The sequence below is a fragment of the Gossypium raimondii genome, chromosome 10, assembly GCF_025698545.1.
Source record: "Gossypium raimondii isolate GPD5lz chromosome 10, ASM2569854v1, whole genome shotgun sequence".
NCBI lineage: Eukaryota > Viridiplantae > Streptophyta > Magnoliopsida > Malvales > Malvaceae > Gossypium > Gossypium raimondii.
In genome coordinates, this window is record NC_068574.1 from 26677886 (window position 1) to 26703025 (window position 25140).

Consider the following 25140-nt stretch of genomic DNA (forward strand, 5'->3'; position numbering starts at 1 on the left):
AGATCACCAAGATCCTTGATTCGAAATGTGATATCAAGGAACTGCTTTACTTTGGTAATTTCACTTAATGATGTACCTGTTAATATGATATCGTCCATGTAGACAAGTAACACAGTGAACTCATCAGAAATTTCTTTGACAAACATGGAATGATCAGCTGAGGATTGAGTGTAGCCAAGAGAGAGTAAGGCAGTGGTGAGTTTTGAGAACCATTGTCTGCTAGCTTGTTTGAGTCCATAAATGGACTTTTGAAGCTTGCATACCTTTGTAAAATCCGTATGAGTAAATCCAGGAGGAGGTAACATGTATACTTCTTCATTAAGATCTCTATGAAGAAACGCGTTATTGACATCAAGTTGTTGGAGATGCCATTGTCTCGAAGCAGCTAAAGCAAGAAGAAGTCGAACTGTGGCGATCTTTGCAACAGGAGAAAAGGTGTCAAAATAATTAACTCCTTCAGTCTGCGTGTAGCCTTTAGCTACTAAACGGGCCTTGTAGCGTTCTATTGAACCATCTGCTCGGTGTTTGATGCGAAAGACCCATTTACACCCAATAGGTGTTTTACCAGGTGGTAAAGTAGTTATAGTCCAAGTGTTATTCTGCTCAAGTGCATTAATTTCAGCTAGCATTGCCTCATTCCAGTGGGGAAATTTACTTGCTTGTTTGAAGGTTTTGGGTTCTATGGATGCTGAAATGGCAAGTGTATAGTGCAAATGTTGTGGTGAAAGGTTGTGATATGAAATACAATTAGAAATGGAGTGAGAAGTACCTGGATGATTGGTGGCAGCTGACACTTGATAGTGTTGATAATCCTGTAGATATGGAGGTGGACGACAGGTTCTTTGAGGACGAGAAGAGGGAGGTGGGGTTGGTTGGTATGGTTGTTGAGGATGAATTGGTTGGGAAGGTAGGGAAGGTGTGTCATAGGTTGTGTCAGATTGAAGTAATCTGACTGGAGAAGTGTGATCATAGGTGTGTTGATGAAGGAAAGGAAAAATAGTTTCATGAAATGTTATATTGCGAGATACAAAGATTGCTCGAGATTCGATATGAAGAAGAATATAACCTTTAACATGGGGCTTATAACCAAGAAAGACACATTGTCTTGCACGAGAATCAAATTTTTTGCGATGGGCAGATAGAGTTGATGCAAAACTCAAGCATCCAAATACTCTAAGCATGGAATAATCGGGTTTAGAACCATGTAATTTTTCAAAAGGGGTGAGGTTGGAAAGAAGTGGAGTAGGGGTTCTATTGATGAGGAAAACGGAATGTAAAACAGCATACCCCTAAAAGAGTTGTGGTAAATGAGAATGAAATAGTAATGCTCGAGCAACATTGAGAATATGTTGATGCTTACGCTCAACAAGGCCATTTTTTTGAGGTGTTTCAGTGCATGAGGTTTGATGAATTGTGCCTTGAGAGGCATAAAAATAAGGCATATCAAATTCTTTGCAATTATCAGATCGAATAATTTTAATGGTTTTGGAATGTTGCGTTTTTGTCAAGGTAAATAAATTTTGAATATAATTTTGAACTTCAGATTTGGTTTTAAGCAAAATGATCCATGTATATCTTGTAAAATCATCCACAATTGTGAGAAAATATCTATGGCCATGAAATGAAACAACTGAATTAGGGCCCCAAATGTCAACATGAATAAGATCAAAAATATTAATGGATCGAGTTTGGCTTACAGGAAAAGAAAGCTTTTTGTGTTTTGCAAAATGACAGTCTTATGTGAATTGTCGAAAAAGAAAGGAAGGGATAAAACCAGTAAGCAATTTGATGCGAGAATCAGAAATGTGGCCCAAACGATGATGCCAAAGGTCTGGTGAAGTAGTGGAGATGGCTGAAACATCATGTTGAGGAAAGGCAAAATGCTGGACATGATTATCCATGGTGTAAAGGCCATGTTGTGCCTTAGCTGTACCAATCATCCTCCAGGATGGTAAACCCTGTATAGTACAATGAGAAGAATGAAAAGTGAAGCAACATGGCAGGTTAGAGGTGAGTTTTGTAACAGATAAGAGATTGAATGAAAATTGAGGAATATAAAGAACATCAGTTAAGCATAAATGGTCATTGAATATGACAGTGCCAGAAAAATGTGCAGGAACCTTTGATCCATTTGGTAATGTAACAAAAATAGGTTTAATGCATTTATAAAAGGTAAAAAAAGATAAAGAGTGCGCAATATGATCTGTAGCACCAGTATCAACTATCCAAAAGGAAAATTTAACAGAAGAAGAAGGGGTGAAAATATTACCATCGGAAGCAGCAAGAGAAAAGGATGATGTAGGATTAGTCATGATATGGTTTGTAACATGAGATGAAGAAGATGTGGTGGGCTTAGTGGCTAGGGAAGAGGTCTGAAGTAAGGCAAGCAGCTGATCATACTGCTCTTGAGTGAGATTAACACTAGAACCAGAACTATGAGAAGAATCACCAGCAGGAAAAGCAGCAACAGATTTAGAATCCTCCAATGAATCATCAATATCATCAGAAACAACATTGTGTGCTCGAGAAATGGGAGCATGAGGCTTAGCACCAGAGGGATATCCATTCTTTTTGTAACATGTGTCAATGGTATGCCAAGGCCGTTGACAAAAGGTACACCAACGTTTGTCAACATATGTAGAAGATGAAGTACTAGATTGTGATTTCCTGGATGAATCATTAGCAGATCTGACAGTATTGCTAACAAATGATTTAGAGGAGGTAATATTGAATTGTCGTTCCTATTGAATTACTTTAGAAAATGCCTTGTTAATAGAAGGCAGAGGATCCATTAGAAGTATTTGAAATCGCACAGCGGAAAAAGAGTCATTCAAACCCTTCAAAAAACGAATCACATAGTCCTGTTCATGATAGGTGCGAGCAGTAGTAACAGCGCCACATGAACAAGCTGTAATACACGAGCAAGAAGGCAGCGGTCGAAATTGCAATAATTCATCCCAAAGTATTTTCAGCTCAGTAAAGTAATCAGTGACAGATTTGTCATCTTGTTTGAAAGCATAAATCTCCTCTTGTAGATCAGAGATTTTACAAAGATCACCTTGCGAAAAACGTTCGCGAAGATCGATCCATATATCTGAGGCTTTATCAATCCATAAAACACTATTGAAAATAGAATGAGTGATGGAATAATTAAGCCAAGAAATTACCATATTGTTGCATCTCTCCCAAGCAGAAAGCAGAGGATCGATACGAGAAGGAGTAGGAATAGATCCATCAACAAATTGAAGTTTGTTTTTGGATAATAGTGCCATGCGCATAGCGCGGGACCAGTGATGATAGTTCGAGCTAGAAAGAGTAGGTGTAACAAGAACCAGTGAAGGATTTTCATTGGGATGAAGATAATAAGGACTGGAAGCCTGAGTAGGATCAAGATTGATAGCCATGAAAATGGCAGAAAAGAAGGAAAAAAAATCAAAGAATATGATCGAGAAAGAAAACGTCTGATACCATGTGGAAGTTTATAGTGAAATGATTTTTCCTTACTTGAAAATTATTTACAACAGAATATATATACAAATTTATGAAGTCTCTAGAATGAATATGAAATCCTAAAAAGTAGCAAATGACAGTCTGTACAAGTAACTATTTTAACTAACAATATTAATAATGAGCTAGCTACTGATTATGGTAATTTAGCTAATACTTGCTGGAAACAATTTTAATACCACTCTGTTTCCGTATGGGTTTGGAAAACTCCCAAAATTTACTCATCTCAACCTTTCGGCCTCATGTTTCCATGGCCAAATTCCGGTGGGGATCTCACACTTAACAAGGTTAGTCTCTCTTGACCTATCTTATCAAGAAGATTGCTATTGGAGAAATGATCAAAATGATGTTTCATTTGACTACCCTACATTGAAACTAGAGAAACCAAACTTCAAAATATTGATAAAGAAAATGAGGTCTCTTAGAGAGTTGTATTTGGATGGAGTGAATATTTCAAGTCCAAGTAGTGAATGGTGTGAAACCACATCGCTGTCACTTCCCAAGCTGAGTGTTTTAAGCATGTCCAACTGCGATTTGAGTGGGCATTTTCCAGCAGAATTTTTCTTATTGCCCAAAATGCAAAGAATTGATATTTCAGGAAACTCTCGTCTCATGGGCCAACTGCCAGAATTTCCAATTAACAACTCTTTGGAGGTGTTGTCATTGCGATATACTAATTTCAGTGGTAAATTGCCAGAATCAATCAGCAATCTTAAATTGTTGAGAGTTTTAATTCTTTCTAAACTTGGCCTCAACTTTAACTCAAGTTCTGGATCCATTCCAGCATCGGTTGCAAATCTCAGTAACCTTATGGAATTGGATCTAAGTCATAACAATTTCAATGGTTCAATCCCTCCATTTCATAGATCTGGAGTTCCAAATCTTGCATCTCTTGATTTGTCATGGAACCACCTTTCTGGATCAATACCTTCTTCCTTATTTACTTTTTCAACATTGCAAACCCTCTCCCTTGGATACAACAACTTTAGTGATTACCAATTAAAGCTTGACAGGTTTTTCTAACTCAGCAACTTCAGGCTTCTCGACCTATCCAACATGAGCTTGTTAATTGGAAGCCACAACAAAGTCCTACTTTTCCCCAATTAGAGACTCTACAACTAAGCTCATGCAACCTTACTGAATTTCCAGAATTCATCAAAAGCCAAAACAAGTTGACTTACCTAGATCTTTCTAACAACCGAATCCACGGTCTTGTTCCAAATTGGTTGTGGAAGAGCACACTTGAAGTATTACACCTTTCTTCCAATGCGATTGACATTCCAAATCAGTTTCCTTTTGATGATGCAAATTCCTCCTTTCCAATGCTGAGATGGTTGGATTTGAGATACTGTAATAAGCACGTTTCTAGCATTTCTAAAGAGTCAAGAGAGTTTAATAGCGCTTGACCTTTCAAATAACCAAATAAGCGGGGCAGTACCAAATTGGGTGTGGAAGAAACGTTTGTGGTTTTTGTATCTTTCCAACAATTCTCTAACATCTTTGGACCAATTTTCATCCAACCAAGACTCTTTACAAATACCTATTTGTAATTTGAGTCAACTATGGGTGTTTAATGCATCCTTCAACAAATTGAGTGGCTCAATACCAAGTTGCTTAGGCAATATCAATACTCTCTGTATTTTAGATCTACAGCAAAATAATTTCAGTAGTAGCATACCAGATTTTGGAGGAGCAACCCTACTGTCCACTCTTCAACTCAATGACAATAAATTGGAAGGGAAGTTGCCGAGGTCATTAGCCAATTGCACATCTCTCAAAATTTTAAACCTTGGAAACAATACTCTGCACGACACATTTCCTTTGTGGTTGGGAAAGTTGCCTCGTTTGATGGTTCTTATACTACGAGCAAACAGGTTTTATGGTCCAATTAAACATTTGGAAAATAATTTTCCAGCACTGGATGTACTAGACATTACTTCCAATAAATTTTTTGGTAAACTATCGATTGAATTCTTCCAAGCCATACATAAGCTAAGGTCACTCAAAATCAACGGGAACAACTTGGAAGGGAAGTTGCCAAAGTCTTTAGCCAATTGCAGAAACCTTGAAGTTTTGGATCTTGGGAAAAATATGATACATGACACATTTCCTTACTGGTTAGTGAAATTGCCTCTCTTGAAGGTTCTTATACTAAGATCCAACAGATTTTATGGTTCCATTAAATTTTCCGGAGATGGAAATGCTTTCCCAATGTTACATATACTGGATCTTGCTTCCAATAACTTTTCAGGTGAGGTATCTATTGAATTTTTCCAATCTTTGAGGGGAATGATGGTGATTGATGGCAACAAAGCTAAGCCAAGTTATGTTGGAGATAATTTTTATTATCAAGATTCAATGACACTTTTGAATAAAGGGTTTGAAATTTTGTACCATAAAATCTTAACCCTCCTTACTTGTCTCGACCTCTCCGATAATAATTTCCATGGGAGGATATTAGAAGAAGTACAAGACCTCAAGTCACTCCATGTGCTAAACTTGTCCTACAACAGCTGATTTGGCTCCATTTCTTCAGCATTAGGAAGCTTAACCGAGCTCGAGTCATTGGATCTCTCCCAAAATAGTCTCTCGAGAAAGATTCCTCTACAGCTTACAAGCCTAACTTTTCTTGGAGTGCTGAATCTCTCTTACAACCAACTTGATGGAAGCATTTCACAGCGCTACCAATTCGGTACATTTTTAAATGATTCCTACATAGGAAACACAAGATTGTGTGGGGTTCCTTTGACAAAGAAATGCAATGAAGTTGGTTCGCAAATGCTGCCGCAAAAGGAGGGTGAAGATTCGTGGATAGATGGTTTATCTATTTGGAAAGTCGTGTTGATGGGATATGGATGTGGATTGGTGATTGTATTTTCTATTGGATATACAGTGCTGAATGAGTTTGGAAACAAATGGATTGCTAGTTTTATTCGGAAATGGAAAAGATCTAGGTGACTCCATCAAAACTGAAGTTCCAATGTTATTTGGTAAGCATTCTAGAGTACTTACAACATGTTTGGTTGGGGGAATAGGAATGCATTCCCCCAATTCGGTGGCCCATGCCTATTTCATTGTTTGGTTGGCTGTAATGGGCTATTACAGCCCTATTCCTTACAGGGTTATTCAACGCAAAACTGTCGTTTACCATTCGGCACTCTCTCCACGGAGCGATTCAGCATGAAAAATTAGGTCTGAGTTTCAACTTTACATTCTCATTTCTTTCTCACGTCTGAAGCATCTTCTTCTTTTCATTCTTCTTCCCATTTCCTTCCAACCTTCTCCTTCTTTTTCATGCTTCTATCCTGACCAACCCTTTGACAAACCCTAACAACCCTCAACAAGGCTTTCAATTACAGCTCTATTCTATTACAGTGAACCAAACGTGGCCTTAATAATTATAATCTTTTAGTTATTGGTTTGATATGTTGATAATAGAAATTATAAATTGTAGATATCTATGTAAAATCTCTTATTTCCACTATCATTTAATTACAATATAGTGCGGGGACCAAACTAGATGGCATCTTGGTGATTCGATGAATGAGTTGTATTTGAGGTAAACATGAGTTATGAGTTTGGATGTTTTAAATGAATATCCCATTAAATGAACTTTTTTACATAAAGTTTAAGGGATAAGGAAGCTAATTTCATCAGTACAGTATGTTGTAGTTGTAGACAACGGAAGTCCTTGCTCATAAAGGAACCTATAATGTCTATGACTTTGTCATCGAGAGCTACGTACAATTTTCCCAACTTTATTTCTACTTTACAACATTTTACTTAATGGATCTGGTGTATTTTTCTTACAGATTAGATGAAAATGATTTAGAAATGACAATTTTTTTGGGTAAATTGATGCAAATAGGGTGTTTGCTTGCTCTGGTATCACTGTTATTGTGTTGTAAGTTTGGTTGAACTTATTATTAGATCTTGATTTTAAGAAATAATGCAAGAATTTATTTTTTTTATTGAAAAGCAAAGTAGTCGGCTTTTATTAGTTTGCATTATGACTGGCATGTCGAGTGTGTGACTGTCACCTTCAATATTTTGATACGTTTTTTTTCTTGTATTTGAAGGATTGTACTCATATGGGTTGCTGATCTAATTGTGGTTTTTACCAGGGATTTAAATAGCGGTCCGTTATCGAAATAGCGGCCGTTATATAGCGGTAGCGGCACCGTCCGAAACCGCTACTGCCGAAACCGCTATTATATTTTACAATAAGTTGTGTGAATTTTTTTTAAAATTCATGACCGCGATATCCGCAATGACTGCGATACCCGCAATGACTGCAATAGCATTCGTTATGTCCGCAACCGCGATAAACGTAATGCGACCGAAAACGCAGCCGCGACCACAATTTAAATCCTTGGTTTTTACTGTAATTTCTGTATTCCGATCTAATTGCTGCAGTGATTTGATCTTTTTGAACAGTTCAATAACTTGTATGGATGCCATCACTCTTTTCCTGATGGTTCGATGAGAGCTACTGATGTCACGATTGCTGGCAAGGATGCTGTTCTTCTGTGGTTATGGTGATGTTCGCAAGGGCTGCGCTAATGCGTTGCAGCAAGCTCATGCTCGCATCATCGTCAATGAGATCGGTTCTATTTGTGCCCTTACAGCTCTAATGGAAGGAGTCTTGAAGATGACGGACATCATCACGGTTATTCACATAAGGAAGATGAAGGAGAATGCCATTTTTTTGCAACATCAATCACTTTCATAAGGAAATCGCTATGCATGGTCTCGAGAACTATCCTGGTGTCAAGTGTATTACCGTCAAGTCTCAAACCGATAGGTGGATCTTCCCTGAAACAAACACCGACATCACTGTGTTGGCAGACGGACATCTATGAACTTCTTAGCTTTGTTATGTCGTGATGGTTCAGGAACCAGGTGATGGCCCAACTCAAGCTGTGAAAGGAGTGACTAGCATAAGAAGAGTGATGAAGATACGAGTCCAAACATAAGAATGATATTGTTTGTATGTTCATATTCTTTTTCAGTCCATTTAAGACTGCATTTGTTGTTCTTTCTAGAAGGAGATGATGAAATGAATCCATTTAAAGGAAAGCATTCTATGCTATGGGAGTTGGACAACACAAGTTGGAACTATTCTTACGCTTACTTTTACTTCCTTTACAAACCAACGTATTGTTGCTTCAAAAAATTTACCCTATAACAACATCTGCACTCAATTAAAATTAAAACCAACCAACTACAATAGAATGTATTATAATACCTCATATTTTTAATTAAAAATTTTCTATTTATTATATTAAAAAATCAAAATATCCTTTTAAGCTTTTATTGAAAAAGTGCACTCGATTGAACCTTCAATGATAAAAACAAAAATCAATTAGAACCTTCTATTAACATAAACAATCATTCATCAATTTGACTATTTAAAAGATACTAATGTAATTAATGAAAGTAATGAGAAGCTAACACACGGCCACGTGAAAGTAAGCTAACATAATATGCCACATCAACAAGAATTTAAAAATAAAAAATCACAATTTTTTTAAAAAAATGCACATCAATAATAAATCTTGACAAATAGGTGTTCAAGTTCATCTACATCGGACTTTCATTTATCCAAATTTATTCCGGATGTGGTTATTAAAAATCATTAAAATATTATCTAAAATCACAAAATATTTTTCAATAATTATATAAGTTATTAAAAATTTCAAAAATATAAATTATTAAAAATAATAAAATGAAAATTTAAAATTATTTACAATCTATTAAAAAATATAAAAGTCATAAAATTTTTAAAAATATATTATAAAATTATAAAAATTCAAGTAATTGGTTATTCATCAAAATGTTTCAAGACAAAACATTTGAAGAGATCTTCATATTAATTTTTCAAATAAATTATGGGTACAGCGCGAGAAGAATACAACAATCACTACACCAAAACAGGCTTTTAGCGGCGTTTTTAGCGGCGTTTGGATAAAAAACGCCGCTAATGAAAACGCCACTAAAAAAAGCATTAGCGGCGTTGTTGAGAAAGTGCCGCAAAAAACCTAAGCCCAACGACGCCATTTTCTGAGCTTTCGGGGATTTAGCGGCGTTTTTAAGAAAGCGCCGCTAATGCTCGGGGTTTTAGCGGCATTTTTGGGAAAGCGCCGCAAAAAAACCTAAGCCCAACGACTCCGTTTTTTAAGCTTTCGGGGATTTAGCGGCGTTTTTAAGTATGTGCCGCTAATGCCTAGGGCTTTAGCGGCGTTTTTGATAAAGCGCCGCAAAAAAACCTAAGCCCAACGACGCCGTTTTCTGAACTTTCAGGGATTTAGCGGCGTTTTTGGTAAAGCGCCGCTAATGCCCAGGGCTTTAGCGGCGTTTTTGGAAAAACGCCACAAAAAATAAATCAACTTATAAAAAAATAAAAAAAAATTTTAGAATAGCAAAACGGCGTCGTTTTGTTCAAAATTAAAAAATTTTGCGGCGCTTTATAAGAAGCGCCGCTAAAGGTAAGCAATAGCGGCGTTTCCTATAAAAACGCCGCAAAAAATAAATCAACTTATAAAAAAATAAAAAATTTTAGAATAGCAAAACGGCGTCGTTTTGTTCAAAATGAAAAAATTTTGCGGCGCTTTATAAGAAGCGCTAAAGAATAACAATAGCGGCGTTTCCTATAAAAACGTCATAAAAAATAAATCAACTTATAAAAAAATAAAAATTTCTAGAATAGCAAAGCGTCGTTTTGTTCAAAACGAAAAAATTTTGCGGCGCTTTATAAGAAGCGCCGCTAAAGGTAAGCAATAGCGGCGTTTCCTATAAAAACGCCAAAAAATAAATCAACTTATAAAAAAATAAAAATTTTAGAATAGCAAACGCGTCGTTTTGTTGAAAATGAAAAAATTTTATGGCGCTTTATAGGAAGCGCCGCTAAAGGTAAGCAATAGCGGCGTTTCCTATAAAAACACTACAAAAAATAAATCAACTTATAAAAAAAATAAAAAATTTTTAGAATAGCAAAACGGCGTCGTTTTGTTCAAAATGAAAAAATTTTGCGGCGCTTTATAAGAAGCGCCGCTAAAGGTAAGCAATAGCGGCGTTTCCTATAAAAACGCCGCAAAAAATAAATCAACTTATAAAAAAAATAAAAAAATTTAGAATAGCAAAACGGCGTCGTTTTGTTCAAAATGAAAAAATTTTGCGGTGCTTTATAAGAAGCGCCGCTAAAGGTAAGCAATAGCGTCGTTTCCTATAAAACGCGCAAAAAATAAATCAATTTATAAAAAAATAAAAATTTTAGAATAGCAAAACAGCGCGTTTTGTTCAAAATGAAAAAATTTTATGCGCTTTATAAGCGCCGCTAAAGGTAAGCAATAGCGGCGTTTCATATAAAAACGCCGCAAAAAATAAATCAACTTATAAAAAAAATAAAAAAATTTTAGAATAGCAAAACGGCGTCATTTTGTTCAAAATGAAAAAATTTGCGGCGCTTTATAAGAAGCGCCGCTAAAGGTAAGCAATAGCGGCGTTTCCTATAAAAACGCCGCAAAAAATAAATCAACTTATAAAAAAATAAAAAAAATTTAGAATAGCAAAACGGCGTCGTTTTGTTCAAAATGAAAAAAATTTGCAGCGCTTTATAAGAAGCGCCGCTAAAGGTAAGCAATAGCGGCGTTTCCTATAAAAACACCGCAAAAAATAAATCAATTTATAAAAAATTTCCCAAAATTTTTACGCGTTTTTATCCCAAAATTTTCCCCTGAAACCCCTAAATTTTCCCCCCTAAAATTGGTATCCTCAAAACACCTGAGTGTTTATCTCTTCCACCACCGTCTTCATCATGAATTAATTACTATTTAATCGTAAAAGAGATAATATTAATTTTAAAATATTGAATTAATTACTATTTAATTTGTTTATTTATATTAATTAAAATTCAATTTAATTTTAAATAAATATTTGTTAAAAATGGATTAATTTGAAATAATGACACGTAGAAATAAATTGAAATAAAAACATAGAAAATATTTGTTAAAAATAGAAAAATTAAAATACTATTAGTAAGCCATAATTTTAAAATTTTTGGGTACATGACTGATTGATTTTTAATTTATATACTAAATAATTTCAAATATAATTGTATTAATTTTAAAATATTTAATTTAATTACCATTATAGTTTAGGGTTTAATAAATATGGTTTATGGTATATATATGGTTAATTTAGGATTTAAGATTGGTTTAGGAGTTACAATTTTAGGTTTTATAGATTATGGAATTAGGGATTATGGATTAGGGATTCTGGTTTAAGGGTTAATGTGATTTAAGGTTTATGGGTTAAGGGTTAAGGGTTATGTTAGGGGTTAGATGTTAAGAGTTAGGGATTTAGGGTTTAAAAATTTGATGTTAAGTTAGAGTTTAGGGTTTAGATTAATTAGTGTATTTTAATTATATATTAAATAAGGTTTAGGGGTTAAGGGTTAGGGGTTAAGGGTTAGGAATTTAGGGTTAGGGGTTAGGTTATGGGTTAGATGTTAAGAGTTAGGGATTTAGGGTTTATAAAATCGGTGTTAGGTTAGAGTTTAGGGATTTAGATTAATTAGTGTGTTTTAATTATATATTAAATATGGTTTAGGGATTAGAGGTTAGGGGTTAAGGGTTGGGGATCGGGTTATGGTTTAGGGTTTAGATTAATTAGTGTTTTTTAAGTTATATATTAAATAAAATTTAGGGGTTAGGGATTTGGGGTCGGGTTTAAGGTTTAGATTAATTAGTGTTTTTTAATTTTTATATTAAATAAAGTTTAGGGGTTAGGGATTTGGGGTCGGGTTAGGGTTTAAGATTTGAATTAATTAGTACTTTTTAATTTATATATTAAATAAGTTATTTATATAATTGTAAAAGAGATAATAATAAATTGTAAAGATTATTAATTTAAAATTGATATGCAATATATAATAATTTGAATATAATAATTTAAAATTATAAAAATTGTAAAATTGTAAAAAATTGTAAAAATTATAAAAAATAAAATTATAATTTGAATATAATAAACTAGACATTAGTGGCGTTTTGAACAAAAACGCCGCAAAATATTCTTAATAATGAAGACAGAACGGTGCAGTTTTTGACTGCGAATTTAATGGGTTTTGCGGCGCTAAGGGAAAAATGCCGCTAAAGGTGGTCATTAGCGGCACTAAGGGAAAAACGCCGCAAGGTTCTGTTCTCACTTTTCACAAAACGGTGTCATTTTACCTGGACATTAGTGGCGCTACTAAAAAACACCGCAATTTCCCTTCTTTTTTTAAAATGGCGCGGTTTTTATAAAATCCCTTCTTTTTTTCCCCTTCTTTTTCCCAAAATTTCAAATGAAATCCCACCTGAAATCTTTTTCTTTTTTCCCCATTTTATTTTTCCCAAACCATTTCTCCTTTATTTTTTGCCCCCAATTTCCCCAAATCGACAGCCCTCTGCATCTCCGTTGGTCCCGCCCATTTTCGCAACCTCGACTTCAGTGAATGAAACGACTACCTCAAAGGCGTCATCACCGATGTTATCCATGACCCAGGCCGAGGTGCGCCCTTAGCTCGCGTCGTGTTCTATCACCCATTCCATTACAAGAAGCAGAATGAACTGTTCGTCGCCGCTGAGGGTATGTACACCGGACAGTTCGTGTACTGTGGTAAGAAGGCCACCCTTATGGTTGGAAACGTGTTGCCTCTTAGATTTATCCCCGAAGGAGCTGTCGTTTGCAACGTCGAACACCACGTTGGTGATCGTCGAACAACCCAGATAACGACACTACCAGGTCTCTAATTTCATACTCTTGTTTTAATTTTAATTTTGATTTCGATTAATTTGCTTTAATTATATGCCTTGTTTATACAAAGTTTGGGTTCAAGTATAAATTATTGAGGCTTAAGAGGAAAAATCTGACATAATTTTTGTCATGAATGAATGAATTAATGCATTGTTTATTTATTTCTGCATCACTGCATCATTTTCACATGATTTTGTTCCTCTTTACCTTTTCGACAAACATTAAAACAGTTGGTTTTAATAATCTTCAAACTGAATTATTTCCATGTTTTGATGGGAGCTTGTTCGAGTATTGTGCAAGAATGAACAGGGGTAGGCATGGGAAAATGGCTTAGAGTTGGTGTTTATGCTCCAACTTCTCTATGTATAGCCTAGTCTGCATTTGCATGATGTGGTGTTTATCTTGTATTTGGTAGCTTTATTCCGGTGGTTTATGTTTAGATTTGGATTTGGCATCTAATATGTGTGTAATTGTGTGCCAATGAGCTTATGTTATTTGTTGATTATGATTTGGGTTCTTGAATCTGGTTTTTCTGGTCATTGGTTCGTTTCTTTTTTCTTTTTGAATCTCTTTTAAGGGATAATTGGAGTTCAAAATAAAAGTTTATGTATTTTTTAAAATTTTGAAATTTGGTCTTCTGTTTTTAATTTCAGTAATTCAGCTCCTCTATAATTGATTTAAAAATTAAAATTCAATTAATAACACACACCCACTTTTGTTAGACTTTTGTTGATTTTTGAATATGCAGCATTTTTATATTTAAAGCTTTGATTTCAAAATTGAAGTTTAAATTGGTAACTCATTTTAAATTTATAAAATTCAATTTAAATTTTATTGATTAAGTTTTTAAATCAAATAAGAAGAGAGATTAAAATTTAAAATTAAAAGCAAGTAGAATGGCTAAATTCTAATGTTTAAAAAGCACAAGGGCTGACAAATAATAACTTTTTTTTGCCCTTGCTTTCCCATCCACCTAAACGAGAAGAAAAAAAAAACAATAAGATGCAAACGTGTTTGCATTTAGATGTCTAATGTCAACGTAGTCTATATGTATTGTTTTAATAGATAGATATGTTGAAGCTTTTTATTGTTGTCATGGTTACGGATTTTGGGTTAGGATTGATTTCTCTTGGGTGTTAATTAGATTTGTGTTTTTAGCTTATTTCCATGGCAATTTTAACTTTTTATGCTTAGATTCTCTGGGATTTTCTATGCTTAGTTTCATATTTAATGGTTGTGATTTGCTGAATCAGTGTCCAGAGCAGAATTTAAAAGCAATAGTGTGCTTTATGCCCCGTATGATTTTTTTTCACTATTGCGTAATCTGTAAGCAAATAAAAATATCAACGTTTATGATTGGTGTGCGAATTGATGTTTCCCAACGATTAGAGCTTGAGATTCCTAGTTGGAAGAGTTTAATTCGAACCTTGCGATGTTAACTAGAGCTTATGGGATTGAAAACAGTCTCTTCTTGTTGTGTAGCTCGTGACTTGGCGGGTCTTTGCATGCACCTCAAAGTAAATATTGAGATTTGAATGTCAATCAACATGTGAAGCTATAGAACTGATGTTCTAAACTCGGTTTAGTTGTAGAAGTCCGGTTTTCATCTAATTTGTTTGCTGTTTATGCTAAAGAACTGTGGCCTTTTTTATCATTTATTTTGTGCAGGAATTAGTGGTGCACCTCAAGATAACAACATTATGCTTTGGAATGCTGTTATATTTGGGTATATTATGAAATAAGACTAGAGAATCTTTATGTACTTTCTTTTTAGATTAAAGTTCTATTAAATTGTGCTAATGTCTTTACTTGATGGATTTGCAGACTTGATGACACCCCATGGGATGGAGGTAAAGTAAATTCTGGTGTTTTGGTTTGAAGCATCAATTTTTCTATGTTCGTTTAGTTGATTTGTTTGATTTTCTCTTTAGAAGGTTGCTATGCTCAATATATGTTGATGTAATCTATTTAAAATTTTTGAGCGGTTTTAAAATTTATTTTGATTATTATGTGAGGTTAGGCAACAAGGTGAATAATATCGATGATTATTACTTTGATTATTTATGGTGCTAAGATTATAAGTATATCAAGGTGATCTTTTCTGATTGTCGTGAAACTTCTGCATCTCAGCCGAGGTTAGTCTCAATTGATCTCAATTGTCTCCTTGTTCCACTATTAGCTAAAACAATAAGCTCGTTGATTTTCTGACTTAATAGATTAGTTGTTTCATGTTTGGAAACTTTTGATGCTCTTGGTCTTATGTCCTGTAGTCATTGAAAAAAATTTGGTTCTCATTCTTCACTTAACAAGTCCAGTGGCACATACATATGTAAACTAGGAATTCATTGGTTTCATTGCTGTAATCTCTCTTATTCAATATCTAATTCATTTCCATGGTTGAGATAGCTAAGTTGTCAATTTCCTCGAGTATTAATTTTTGCATTCATGTTGTTTCCCATTCATATTTAACTTGTCAATATCAATTTTGTTTTAATGCACTATAATTATTTTCCCAATTCTGCAGGGTACATGAAGATTGGATAACCAGGAATGTAGCAGATGTAGTTTGCATTGTATTTTTATTACCAAGATTTACTTGATTAAGAAAATGCATTGTATTTTTATTACCATGTGTAAATATTACTTTAATATTTACGACAACTTGAGTTCTAACTTTTGGATTTTAATTGTGTTATTAATTTATTATTTTAAATTCTAAAACTAAATTCATTAATTTTTATATTTAGTTTTAAAGTTAAAATTTTCTATTAAATAATACTACCTTGCAATGTGTAAATATTACTTTAATATTTACGACAACTTGAGTTCTAACTTTTGGATTTTAATTGTGTTATTAATTTATTATTTTAAATTCTAAAACTAAATTCATTAATTTTTATATTTAGTTTTAAAGTTAAAATTTTCTATTAAATAATACTTTTATCCTTAAAAGTATATTTAAAGTTCAAATTTAAAAATAAAACATAATATAATATTTATCATAAAAATAAATATTATTTGATTAAAATAATTTTTTAAATGTTATGTTTTTAGTATGCGTTTTTTGAGAAGCGTCGCTAAAGGTCTTGAGCTATAGCAACGTTTGTGAAAAAAACGCCGCTAAAAGTCGTAATCTATAGCAGCGTTTTTTGAAAAAGCGCCGCTAAAGGTCTTGAGCTATAGCGGCGTTTAGGTATAAGCTCGCTAAAGGTCTTGATCTATAGCGTTTTTAAAAAGCGTTAAAGATCCCGATCTATAGCGTTTGTTGAAAAAGCGCCGCTAAAGGTCTTGATCTATAGCGGCGTTTATTTATAAAAACGCCACAAACGCTTATGCGTTGAGAATAATGGCATTTTTGCGGCGCCCAAAACGCCACAAATACTTTTAGTGACGCTAAAAAGCGCCGCTAAAAACCTGTTTTGGTGTAGTGAATGACTCCAAAGGCATATTTGCAGTGATCAATGCAACTCATGCCATCGCTTTGCTCTGTTATGACTTCTTCAATATTAGATTTGTCCTGAGACTCTATTTGTCTTGGGACTCTATCTAGTTTAAGAGAAATTTTACAAATAAAATGGTAGAACAATAAATATATGTTATGATATATATTATATATATATATATATATATATATATATATATATATATATATATATATATATATAAAGGGTTAGTATTTGGTACATTGGTATCAATGTATCTTTTTTATTCCACAAGTAACATTAAAAATTGTCATGTGTGTTGTAGAAAATTAATAAAATAATAAGTAAAAGTTGATGAAAAATACGAGAGAATTTTTTCGTTTTTTTTCATTTATAAAAGAACTATATATAAGCCATTGACATTCAATGCAAGATAAATGAATGAAGCTTATTTATCCGCTTCAAGAACACGTACATTAAGCATCTTTAATAATGAATGGGGGGGTTTAACTCATTACTTTCATAAATATTTAAAGGTTATAGATATCCATTTAATGTATTTACAACACTCCCCCTTAGATGTCTTTTAAATAAAAATGTGTCTAATTAAAACCTGTATTAGGAAAAACCCTGTGGGATAAAAATCTAATGAAGGAAAACCCAGTGGGGCAAAACCTTGGTTAAAGGAAAATAGTACAATGTGTTTTAGACTCTCCCTAATGGCAACATCACATTATATCTTTGAGTCAACGCATTCCAATCTTGTTTTGTAGTCTTTCAAATGTTGAAGTTGGCAATGCCTGGGTAAAAAGATTTGCTAAATTATTACTACAATGAATTTGTTGAACTTCTATATCACCTTTCTTCTCAAGATCATGAGTGAAGAATAATTTTAGTGAAATATATTCTGTTCTGTCACCTTTGATATAACCACCCTTTAATTGAGCTATACATGCTACATTATCTTCGTATAAGATAGTTGGCATATTTTCTTGTAAAGGCAAATTACATATCTTATGGATATGTTGGGTTAATAACCTTAGCCAAACACACTCTTGGCTTGCCTCATGCATTGCAATTATTTCAGCATGATTTGAAGAGGCAGCAGCTAATGTCTGCTTTGTCGAATGCCATGATATGGCAATACCTCTACATGTAAATAAATATCCCGTTTGAGATCGATCTTTATGTGGATCCGATAAATATCCAGCATTAGTATAACCAATTAATTGGGATTTTGAATCATTTGAATAAAATAACCCCATATCAATGGTCCCTTTGAGATATCTAAATACATGTTTAATTTCATTCCAATGTCTACGTGTTGGAAATTAACTAAATCTTTCTAACAAGTTTACAACAAAAGCTATATCAGGTCTTGTGTTGTTTGCAAGATACATCAATGCTCCTATGACACTTAGATATGACACTTTAGGACCAAGAAACTCTTCATCGTTCTCACAAGGATGAAATTGATCTTTATTCACATCTAACGATTGTACAACCATCGGGGTACTCAATGGATGTGCTTTATCCATATAAAATTTCTTTAAGATATTTTTCGTATAAGTTGACTGATGGACATGGATTCCATCTTTTAAATGCTCAACCTGTAGGCCAAGACAAAACTTTGTTTTTCTAAGATCTTTCATCTCAAATTCTTTCTTTAAATAATTTACTACATTTTGAAGCTCTCCAGGAGTTCCAATAATATTTAGATCATCAAAATAAATAGCAATTATCACAAAGTTTAATCCATACCTTTTTATAAAAACACATGGACAGATTGGATCGTTTTTATAACATTCTTTTAACAAATATTCACTAAGACGATTGTACCACATATGTCAAGATTGTTTTAATCCATATAAAATTTTCTTTATTCTGATTGAGCAATTTTCCCAGGAAACTCTATATCCTTCTAGGAATTTAAATCCTTCTGGGATTTTCATATAAATTTCACTATCAAGTGTACCATACAAATAGGTTGCAACAACATCCATTAGATTCATTTCAAGTTTTTCACATACTGCCATACTAATAAGGTATCTAAACGTGATTGCATCCACCATAGGAGAATATGTCTCTTCATAATTAATGTTGGGCCTTTACGAAAATCCTTGTGCTACAAGTTGTGCTTTATATGTTACAACTTCATTTTTCTCATTTCTTTTTCGCACAAATATCCATTTATATCCTACCGGCTTCACATATTTAGGTGTTTGGACTATAGATCCAAAAACCTCACGTTTAGAAAGTGAATTTAATTTTGCTTGAATTGCGTCTTTCCATTTTGGCCAATCTTTTCTATTTCTACATTTCTCAATAGATTTAGGCTCAGGATCCTCATTTTCTTTTGTTATTTAAATATCAACATTATAAGCAAAATTGTTGTCGACAATTATATTTTTTCGGTTCCATCTTTTTCCTAAAGTAACATAACTTATTGAGATTTCTTCGTTATCACCATTTTCAAGTACCTGAACCTCTTTTGAGGTTTTTTTATTAGTTATATCTTTGGTCTCTTCTTGGGCACTTGCCTCCACAATATTACCATATTGAATAATTGCTCATTTCCTTTTACGAGGATTTTTACCTTTGGAATCGTTTGACCTTCCATGCTTTAGGTGTGGATTACTTTCTTTTACACTAGCAATTTGCCTTATTGGGATATAAATTTGTATTGGAGCATTTTCAGTTGGTATGTGAGATTTTGTAATTCTCTTTAGGTCAGTAAATGAATTTGCTAGTTGATTGGCGATGTTTTGCAAATGTATGATCCTTTGAACTTTTTGTTCACATTGACTTGTGTGAGGATCTAACTGAGAAAATGATGATTCATTCCATGTAATTTCTTTTTCCAGTTGTATTTTCTCTCCCCTTAATAATAGGAATGTTGTTTCATCAAAATAATAATCAATAAATCGTGCAGTAAATAGATCTCCAGTTAATGGTTCAACATATTTAATTATAGAAGGAGATTCATAACCAATATATATTCCCAACCTCCTTTGAGGACCCATCTTTGTACGTTGTGGTGGAGCAATTGGAACATATACTGCACATCCAAAAATTCTAAGATGGGAAATATAAAGGCCAATTGTAATGGGGAGTACTTATTATAACTTGTTGGCCTTGATCGCACAAGTGCTGCTGCATGCAAAATAGCATATCCCAAGCTATAACAGGGAGTTTTGTTCTCATAAGCAATGACTGAGCTATTAGTTGGAGGCGTTTGATAAATGATTCAGCTAAACCGTTTTGTGTATAAACATGAGCTACAGGATGTTCAAATTTTATCCTAATTGACATACAATAATCATTAAAAGCTTGGGATGTAAACTCACCAACATTATCAAGACGAATAGTTTTGATTGCATAATCTAGAAATTGTGCTCTTAATCGAATTATTTGAGCAAGTAGTCTCGCAAATGCCAGGTTGCGAGTTGATAATAAACACACATGTGACCACCTACTAGATGCATCTATTAATACCATAAAATATCTGAATGGTCCACATGGTGGACGAATGAGCCTACATATATCACATTGAATACGTTATAGAAATGCGGGAGATTCAATCCCAATTTTAGCTGGTGATGGTCTAATAATCAATTTTCCTTGAGAACAAGCAACACAGGATAAATCCTTGAATTCAAGAATCTTTTGGTTCTTTAATGGGTGTTCAATTAAATTCTCGATGATTCTTCGCATCATAATAAATCATGGATGGCCTAACCGACCATGCCAAATAGTAAAAGTATGTGATTCTACGAACTTCTGGTTTGTAGTAATATGTGACTCAATTGCACTAATATGTGTATAATATAAACCTGATGAAAAATCAGGTAGCCTTTTCGAAACATATTTCTTTCCACATTCAACATTTGTAATATATAGATATTCAATATTTTTCTCATTCATAGTCTCAATATGATATCCATTAAGACGAATATATTTAAAACTCAATAAATTTCTTTGAGACTTAGTGGAATATAAAACATCATCTATGACAAATTTTGTACCTTTAGGTAATAATAACATAGCTCTTCCAGAGCATTCAATAAGTTTGGAACTACACGATATTGTATTAACATGGGCATTACTCATTGTCAAATGAGAAAATATATTTTTATCTTTGAATATCGTATGTATTGTAGCACTATCTGCAAGACACATGTCTCCATTGATTTTGGGTCCATCAAAATTTTGTTGAATATTCATATTCTTCATAAAACAAACAAAATATAATATAAGAAACATTGCAAATATTTATTAATTATATAAATTATTCTTTATGCAAGAAAATAAAACAAGAAAATAAAACATACTTAAAAACAACATAAAAATGTCAAAATAACATCAATTTTTCTAATGATTCTCAAAGAAATCCGCCACATCTAGGTGAGTTATATTATTAAGGTCATTAAATTTATCACCTTCGTAGGCATGATCAGTTTTAGTATTATAGTGAATATCTTCATCTTTTGCCTCCATTTTATCATTTTGGGATATAAAATTTGTCTCAATATGCTTTCCCTTCCTTTTAATGGATGCTTGATAAAGTTTCACTAAATGCTCAGATGTACGACAAGTACGTGACCAATGCCCCTTCATACCACATCAGTAGCATATATTCTTAACAATCTTTGAAGGATTATTTTGATCAGTTCTTTCTTGTCTTTCATTATTATTCTTTTTCTGGTGGTTAGAAGTATCATTGTTATGACCACCATGATAATGATTACTAGTACATCCTCGGCCATGTCCCCTACTACGTCTACGACCACGGCCACGACCTTTATATTTTCTATTTCCATAATTATTGTGTACTACTACATTCACTTTAGGGAATGGTGCAGAACTAGTGGAAAAAATTCCATGATTTTTCATAAACAACTCATTATTTTGTTTAGCCACCAAAAAACATGAAATCAATTCAGAATACCTTTTAAAACCTTTTTCACGGTATTGTTGCTGTAGGAGCACATTAGTAGTATGAAAGGTTGAAAATGTTTTCTCTAACAAGTTCTCATCAGTTATGTTTTCTCCACATATTTTTAGTTGAGAACTAATTTTGAAAAGTTCTGAATTGTATTCACTTACAATCTTAAAATCTTGCAATCGTAAGTGCATCCAATCATAACGAGATTTAAGGAGTATCACCATTTTCTGATGGTCAAATCGTTCTTTCAAATTTTTCCATAACTTAAGAGGGTCTTTCACAGTGAGGTATTCCACTTTTAGTCATTCATATAGATAATGATGGATGAAAATCATTACTTTTTCCTTGTCTTGATTAGATGCTTCTTTATCTGCTAATATAATATTTCCTAGACCTTTAACATCTAGGTGAATTTCAGCATCTAACACCCATGACAAATAATTCTTGCCTGAGATGTCTAAGGTCGCAAATTCAAGTTTGGTAAGATTTGACATTATAATCACTTGAATCAAAATAAAAAAAAATATTAGTAAAATAATAAGCATTCTCAATCATAAAATAATTCAATTATATATTTCAAATTTGCTAAATAATAATATGTATGTCAAATATTGGCATAGAGAGGAATAGCCGTAATAATAACTTAACACAAATTACATTAATTGAAATTTATTTTAATAAAAAAATGTATATATAGTTATCATTATTAGATTTGAGTCATAAAATAAATGTGCAAATGTTACCCAAAACAAATATTTATCTAGAAAATAAAATAAAAGAATTATGAAAATACGTATATCATATATAGTTTAACGGGAGTTATACGGGCAAATTATATAAAGTGAAATGGCGTGAACTTCACTATGAACTCGTAGAAGCTCGTGCTAGTAACGTGTTATAAAAAAATAATAAAATAATAATAAGTAAAAAGTTGATGAAAAATATGAGAGAATTTTTTGTCTCTTGTTTTCATTTATAAAAGAGCTATATATAAGTCATTGACATTCAATGCAACATAAATGAATGAAGCTTATTTAAGCGCTTCATTAACACTTACATTAAGCATCTTTAATAATGAATGGGGGTTTTAACTCATTACTTTCATAAATGTTTAAAGGTTATAGACCTTCATTTAATGTATTTATAACAATGCGTCTTTTTTTAATATTTATTTTCTTAATATTTTACTACACCCCTATGAGGTACTTGTCAACCCTCAATCTTACTTGTGGAGTCTAAAACTCCATTAATAGTGTACCAAATATTTTTCTCATATATAAAATGTATATAAAAAACTAATTAGATGAAAAATTTCACTAATTTTATGTATTATTTTGACTTTGCATTTTATGGATTTTAGAAATTTTTGTATAAATTTTTAATGATTTTATAATTTAATTTTTAATAATATCTATATCTATATATTTATTTTAATAATTTTTAAAAATTTTAAATATATTTTATGATTTCTAGATAATATTTTATGATTTTCAAATAATCATATCAGTATTGACTCTGGACAAATAAAAGCCTATTTTTAGATGAACTTAAATGTTCATTTGTCCACATTCATTCTTGGCATACATTTTTTAGAACTTTTATTAATATTTTAATATTGCTAATTTTAGAAAAAATTCAACTGACATACTACGTGTTAATTTCTTATTACTTCTATTAGTGATGTTAGCGTCCGTTAATGGTTAAGTCAGTCAATAATAATTTCTAGAAATGAAAGGACCCAATAAATTTTTTTCATTATTAAGGGTTGAATTGATTGTAAATTTAAGCTTAACTAATTTTTCCTTTTTTACTAATGGTTTTTTATCCATTAGCTTTATTTTAATTGTATAAAATTGCACTAATTAGAAAACATGTAGTAATGATGTTTTCTCAATGTTACAATATGCATGATAAACCATATTTCCTCTGGAGTTATGTCTCGTATTTTTAGTTTTTATTTTTCCAGTTAAATTTGTTTTTAGCTTCATATTTAAACTCATATTATTGTAGGTAATTTTAATATTATTTGACCTACAAATTTAGCCTATAAATAAGTCTTTTTTTCACCCTAGAAAGACAACTGATTACACATTTAGGTATTAGCTTTTACAAACTTTCAGAGAATTTTGAGTTTAAGTTTTGAGGATTTTTATTTCGGGTTTCGAGGTTTAGTTTTATCTCCATTTTTGTACTATTTGTTTTTGTTGTTATAATGAAATCATCTTCACTCGTGATTTTTAATTTTCTTCGGAGGGGTTTTTCCACGTAAAATATTTGTCTTTAATCTTTTCAATTTCTTCTTTATTTTACTTGTTTGTTGCTTAATCGGGTTTATCCCCTAACAAACTTGTACCAGAGCTAGTTTGATTTTCTCATTCAACCCCTTCAAAGATGGCAACAACAAGTTTTGATATTGATAATGTAACACCCCAAACATAGCCTAGACGTTATGGCCGAATCCGGTAATGTTACGATAAAGGGTTTTGAAAACGGAGTCGTTACGATAAATCATACCAGCTTATAACTCATGTTTGCTTATGTATGTTGTCAAAAACGTTTTGAGTTATTTCATTTGCCAAAACACAAATTACAGCGAAAGTCTAATAAAACCGTTATATTTTGGAAATCCAATTCGTAATTTTTAGAAAAAAACCTTTTCTTTGAGTAAAACTGTCGTTTCCATAAACGTTTTGTTAAACCATGTGAATAAACAAGCAAACAAAACCAAAACCAAAAGTTTAAAAAATCGTCCAGTGCAAAGAGTCCCAGAAATTACAAACTCTCAATTAAGTCTGAAATTTAAATAAAAACCATAATTACTAAGTATAATCAGTTCCCGGACGAGTGGTCACCGCTGAGTCTCCGTCGCACCAATCCGCCTAAGTCTGAGGATTACCTGAACCAAACAGACAAACAGATGTGAGTTTTTGTAAACTCAGTGTGTAACCCAACAAACATAGACATGCTATACATACAGAAATCACATGCACAGTCAGATTCGGATTCAGATTTAGATTTAGATTCGAACTCATGTCCATTTCAGATATATATAACAACTACAGATATAAAAATAAGAAATATAAAATCCTACCCCCATCCTCTACACACCAACTCCGACCATCCTATCACACCATGTGGGGTTAAAAACACCCACCCATCCCTACACACCCTATCGTGTCATTACGACACATATCAGATAAAGTGCAGCCAAGCTGCCAGAATATAGGCGAAGGTTGCCTTTCAGAACACTTCCTCCATATATACAATCCCACCCCAAAAACAGATACAAAATACATATATAGATACATATATAACATGCTTATCATGCTTGTGTACAGATACCAAATATACATATAGCAGAATAGTCAGTCATGCATAAAAGTGTCCTACTCAGAGCATACTATTAGAATATTAGATAACATAATCTGGGGTTTGGTTAGCCATTACTGACCCTATGGTAGACCCACAGTC

At 32.8% G+C, this 25140-nt stretch overlaps 1 protein-coding gene and 1 pseudogene across 1 annotated transcript; both read left to right on the forward strand.

Annotated features, from left to right (window-relative positions):
* Window positions 1–3918: 3918 nt before the first annotated feature.
* LOC128032034 (receptor-like protein Cf-9 homolog) lies at window positions 3919–6465 on the forward strand. The gene is made up of 3 exons (XM_052622422.1): window positions 3919–4520; window positions 5175–5758; window positions 6044–6465. The coding sequence occupies exons 1-3, from the start codon at window positions 3919–3921 to the stop codon at window positions 6463–6465; spliced, it is 1608 nt and encodes a 535-aa protein (XP_052478382.1).
* Window positions 6466–7777: 1312 nt separating this feature from the next.
* Window positions 7778–8433, forward strand: LOC105775386 (adenosylhomocysteinase-like; annotated as a pseudogene).
* Window positions 8434–25140: the final 16707 nt, after the last annotated feature.